The 5,876-nt window shown below is 30.6% G+C and overlaps 1 protein-coding gene across 1 annotated transcript; it reads left to right on the forward strand.

Annotated features, from left to right (window-relative positions):
• The first annotated feature begins 632 nt into the window (after positions 1-632).
• On the forward strand, positions 633-1,800 carry LOC149552633 (17.1 kDa class II heat shock protein-like). Its single transcript, XM_089789804.1, has 3 exons — positions 633-853; positions 1,008-1,215; positions 1,316-1,800. The coding sequence occupies exons 2-3, from the start codon at positions 1,021-1,023 to the stop codon at positions 1,562-1,564; spliced, it is 444 nt and encodes a 147-aa protein (XP_089645930.1). The 5' UTR covers positions 633-853; positions 1,008-1,020; the 3' UTR covers positions 1,565-1,800.
• Positions 1,801-5,876: the final 4,076 nt, after the last annotated feature.

The raw sequence follows: 5,876 nt of genomic DNA on the forward strand, positions 1-5,876 counted from the left end.
TTTCTACAATATAATTTAAAACTATTTATTAATGGCAAATACAAACCACTATGTGACACTTGTTTAAACTTTACCAATCATTAAAGTTTTATAATCCCTATCTCAAATTTAATGATAGAATAAAATTATTGAAGAGTTACATAATTGTTCTATATTTCTAAAAGTCTCTTTCTTGAATTCAAATAAGAGATAGTCACATGATAAAAATAGTCTTTCAATTAATTAATTTTGTAAAGGTAAAATAAATATGCTTATTATAAAACCACTGTTTTTCTAAACTATTGCATCTAAAATATAATATGATGTAGGGTCATGTGTGACCTCTCCCTATCAACAACATGAATTGTAACTCTTATCTATTAAAATACAATTTTGAATAAATAAATAGTTCATTTAAATACTCTTCTAAAATTAATTTATTAGCTAACACATAATGGTTTTTTTTTTACTTTAGACAATATATCATGAAATCTAAATATCTTAACATACATTAAATTTTCATAATCCATATGTTCGTATAATTTGTTCTATTTGATTTTTTACATCAACATTTCGAATTATATAATTCAAACTTACACATTGGCAATTCTATCCCAAGACCTCCCAAGATAACTACTTTCTATGTCAAATATAAACTGGTGGTGGGGGCTTCTTACAGACAACGAATCCACGTAAGAAAACCTCTTCATTCGAAAATTTAAAAGAAAGATTGAGAAGACGCTGGAGAAACCTGGTTTCTTCCCCCTGCAACATGCACACCCATGGCTGCCTTCGATTTAAATTCTTCCTCCCCAACCATTTTGAGCACACATACTTTGCTTTAGCTGATTATTTCTCTGCGATCGACAAATCGGTAAGCGATCTGTACTTTTATCCTAACATTTGGATAAACGAATTCAGGCCTGGTTTTTTACCCCTTTTTTCTTTAAAGAATTTTCGGTTCATTTCTCTTGCGGCTGAATTCTTCGGAGGAGGGTAAATGAAATCAATCTTCGATATTTTTGCAGGTTTTGAGAAGAAATGGATCCTGTGATGAGCACTCTGCAACAGCTGCTAGGGCTTCCGGATGAATTGGAGAAGCATCTTAATGCTCCAACCCGCACATATGTCCGCGACACAAAAGCCATGGCTTCCACCCCTGTCGATGTCAAAGAATACCCTAACTCCTATGTCTTCATTCTGGACATGCCTGGCGTTAAATCAAACAATATCAAGGTATTCATTTGAGATTTCTTCAATTGTAGTGCAAAGATTTAAGCTTAAAGATTCAAAATTCGGCCTGCTGATCTTTAATTTTGCTTTTGTGAGAGAACAGGTTCAAGTGGAGGACGAGAAGGTGCTGACAATTAGTGGAGAGCGAAAGAGAGAAGAGGAAGAGGAAGTAAAATATATCCGGATGGAGCACAGGGTCGGCAAGTTTATGCGCAAATTTGCTCTGCCTGATGGCTGCAATATGGAGGCCATTTCTGCAAGCTGCCAGGACGGAGTGCTGAGCGTGACTGTTCCCAAGCTTCCTCCTCCAGAGCCAAAGAAACCTAAGACAATTGAAGTTAAAATTGGTTAGGGTTTCAATGAACTGATCGATGTATGTTTTGCTTGCTAATTGTCTCCCATGTAGTTCAGTCTTCTGCGCGGAAATCTAATGCATTTCCGCGAGCATGTGTGTAATCCGGTGTCTTCTATGTGGTCAATTTCCCGAACTAAGTTTCTTCGCAAGTGTGGGATGGTGATTCCGAAGGTGTATCTATGCAATTTCTTACTTGGGGAATAATAATCTGAGTTTTAAATTAGCTTCATAAACGTTGCGTGTTCAGTGCCCCTGTGGATCATGTTGACAGATAATTGTGAACATATATGTTAGTGTGTGTTCAGTGCCAATGTGAATTATGGTGATAGATATTTCTGGAATAAGTAAGAACCATCCCACATCATACCAATGTTTGAAATGCTGAAATGCGGAAAAATCAAGAGAAAATATTCACTAACCAAAATCGGTAATTAGCTATTCGTTACATAACAATTGCAATATACAATACATTGTGGACATCCATCAAAATGTACATTAACAATTATATCAACATCATTAATTATACATTATCCATTTACATAATTAAAGATATGATCATCTCAGGATGATAGTTTACAATACATCATTGAAGAATTGACAAGGTGCTTCAAATATGTGTCCTTCTGTAAGGTCCAGTTTCCAAAGCCAACCATTAGACATTGTTTATTTGCTTTTTCAGACGGGAGTGCGGCCTAGCGGCGTTTATCACACCCACCATAGAGTGTTTAGTTCCCTTGGGGTCTTTCTCTTCCACAAATCTAGAACAAAAACTTTATTACAACTATTTTTAAGAATTAATGTAGAGTAGATGTCAAAGCTAAGTTTATCATTTTTTTTTTCTAAGCAAATTTTAAAAACCCAGTTAAGAACCCGGAATCAAACACGATGCTTGTAAGTTTTCCTTCCTTTTTCCAGTTTAATAGTGACTTCCTTTTCCAATATATTCGGGGCTTTCCCCTTCTTGTCTCCACCTTTCCTAATTGTTTTTGTTTTAAACCCTATAATAGAAATCACATCTTTTACCTTCTTTTATGGTTTTACTCCCTGAGTGTGTACACGAATAGTGTTAATCGTTTTCCTTAATGTGTTAGAAGGAAAAGAATAAAACATTATGTACATAGTCTCTTTTAGTAATTGGAAAGATTCGATTATCTTTTCCTTTATTTGTGTAAAATAAATAAAGTAACCACTAACTACATATATTAAATTAATATAATTATCTTACTTTCATCACCTTCTAACCCTATCACTCAAGGGTTAGGATGGAATAAAAGGTAAGTTAGGACTTAAATCAACATTTTCAAATCAATGTAGTGTGTGGGCTGCTTAAGATATTCGGCCATTCCCTTATAGGAAGCTAACCTCCTCTACCTCAACCACACTCTCGTCTTCACATTCCTGCTTCCACTCAAAACACTCATAACAACAAATGAGTTAGTATCCACCATGAATCATATTGTTAGATACAAAAACCACTAACGTAATCATGAATTGACATAGCATAATCATATAAGAAGTGAAATGTAACATCCTCATAAGCACACATCTATGCAACAAAATAATCATTGAATTACATTAATTAATGCTTCACATGTTAAATAACAATTTAGATAATCAACTCTGATTCCTCCTTAATTCATATTCAAAGCAAAAGTTGACCCGACTACCACATAAGCAACTAGGAAAGTTGACAAAATACAAGTTTAATACCTAGTGTATAACTGCCAAGAACTATATGTTAAATGTGTGTCAAAACAATGAAAAGTGAGGTGTTAAATGTATGTCAATAAGGGTTTATATGTTTAGGACTATATAATTCTACACTTTTAACATGGGCTAAAAACGTGTTAATGAATTGTATCTTGTGGATGGCTTGATCTTTAAAGGTGACTTGTGAGTTTGTATCGTATGAAATTTGTAATTTTTTTCAGCTTATTTTACGATTGGCTTGTTCACTTTTGTAAAAGCCTATTTGAAATTCTTAAACAAGAGTTGCAATGCAATATAGTTCTTGTGAAATGTTGATAGGGTAGGGTTGGCTTTGAAAACTAAGCTTGGAATTTGCAAAAACTTGAACTAAATCATGGCCTACCAATTGAGAAAATAATGGTTGGCCTATTTGAAGGCTACCTTTGCTTTGCTATTGTTTTCCTTTCAAAATTATGACAAGATGTTTTTCAAGTTGTATATAAATTATAGATTAGGACTAAAGCTTGAAGAGATCCAAGAATGAGATATATTATGATAACTAAGTTAAATTATAAAATGTTTTAAAAAATTAAGATAATGATATGAACAACTTAAGTGCATTTAAGAAACCTGAGAGTAATCTTAAATAACATTTATATAAGTTAAAAAAGATTAAGATAGTGATATGTACAACTTAAGTGCATTTAAAAGACCTAAGAGTGACCTTAAATAATATTTACATATGTTTGCCATAACCATATGATATCACATAGATTTTTAGAACTAAACAACTTAAGTGCATTTAAGAGACCTAAGAGTAACCCTAAATAACATATGATATAACATAGATTTTCAGGATTTTTAGAGTATTACTTCATCATGACATAAACAAAAAGTTGTATCTAGTCATGACTACAATGACACAATGAAAATTCAATGGCTCATTGAAGAAAAGATGTCTATCTAGGATACTTCTAATTGAAGACACATGGACTCTATTCAACAACATAATCTTCCAAAAACAAAAAAACAAAAAGAAACAATGGATATAAGCATAATTCATTATTAGATTTAGCAAGGCATTTTTTACATTGCTTCAAGAACAAATGCATATGAACTTCGCTCAACAACAACTTAAACTTTTTGAAAATATATAGGAATTAATAATCATCCAAAAAAAAAACAATAGAAAACAAGAGCTCTGGTTGAGCAGGAGTTCTTGCCTTATGCAAGGCATGAAAAATAGCTGACGAAGGTGCAATATTTGTTTGGAGCACATATTTCAACATGGTTGAACAATTATAGGAGCTAGAGTTGTACTCAAATTATTTGAGTCAAAATTTACCACTTCTGATTTTGCAAAATGCATGTCATACTGACTATTTAGAAGAATTGGTTGTCACTTTGATGTAGAAAAATGTTGGTGAACCACAAATCCAAAAATTTTGAAGGTTCATTGTCAATCACAACTCTAATTATTCACTTTGTAAAATGAAGTGAAGATAATCATCATAACGACTTTTAGATGATATTCAACAACAAAAATAGTAAATATGTGAAGCTCAAAAAATCTTTTATTCACTACTTGAACTTCACCATCAAGTGGTAAATATTTGTAGATATGGAGATGATACTTAAAGACACTTAACTTTTGTCCACTAAACCAAAACTAAGGACATCCATCCTCAAAACTACATAAATTATAGCGGCTAGCCAATACTATAGATCGGTGGATTTCACCTTCTTAACATTATGTGGGCCTACACAAAATTCATTAGACTAAACAAAGAAGAAGCAATGAGTAATTTAACCTTGAAGCAAATTTTCATTTAACTATCCCTAAACTTAAAATCATTTTTATCAATGATAATATAATGTAAATATAAAAATGACATGACATTTTGAATATTTTTGCATGATAGATTATGTAGTAATACAAGTTATGTAAATATAACGATTTATAAATCTATTATTAACTATAATAACATGCCATAGTAAAAACAAATTAAATATATTAGAATTAAAGCATAACTATTTTGTTAATTTCCTTTAAGCTAAAAATTAAAACAATATTTTTAAAATATATATTTTTAATACAAAGTAATAGAAATAACTAATTTTATGTATAATATACAGTTAATGAATATAGTAGTACAAAATAAGAATATAAATAATATATTTAAATCAATTAAATTTATTAAAATATTTTTATAAGTTTAATTTTTTTTTTTAATTACACGAAATAGTGAAAAAATAATTAGTTTTATATTTAAAAATACTTATATTAAATGATAATTGTCACATATAACCCATTGGTGAAGTGAAAGGTAGTTGGTAGATTTTTTTAGTCAGAATTGGTCTTATCAATCTGACCTAAAATTAATTCTTACTTTTCTATATTATTTATTTGTTATTTTTAGGTTTAAATTTTTTTATACGAGAAAACTGTTTGCAACCTATTTTGGCAAGATCTACTTTGAAATCGACATCCTAATAAGAAAACTAAAAATGAGTAAGATTAAAGAATAAAATCAAATATAATTAATTAAATTATCCAAAACTAAATAATTTTTAAGAATTGTATTATGGATATAAGTAAATTTATATCGTCAATAATCAA

The sequence above is a fragment of the Cupressus sempervirens genome, chromosome 6 (genome assembly GCF_028749045.1).
Source record: "Cupressus sempervirens isolate cs-2001-9-10 chromosome 6, ASM2874904v1, whole genome shotgun sequence".
Lineage (NCBI taxonomy): Eukaryota > Viridiplantae > Streptophyta > Pinopsida > Cupressales > Cupressaceae > Cupressus > Cupressus sempervirens.

What these genes read in the sequence shown, in the direction of transcription:
- LOC149552633 (XM_089789804.1), top strand. Translation starts at nt 1,021, where the DNA reads ATGGATCCTGTGATGAGCACTCTGCAACAGCTGCTAGGGCTTCCGGAT. An exon ending in TTAAATCAAACAATATCAAG is followed by an intron (nt 1,216 to 1,315) that starts GTATTCATTTGA and finishes GTGAGAGAACAG; the next exon opens with GTTCAAGTGGAGGACGAGAA.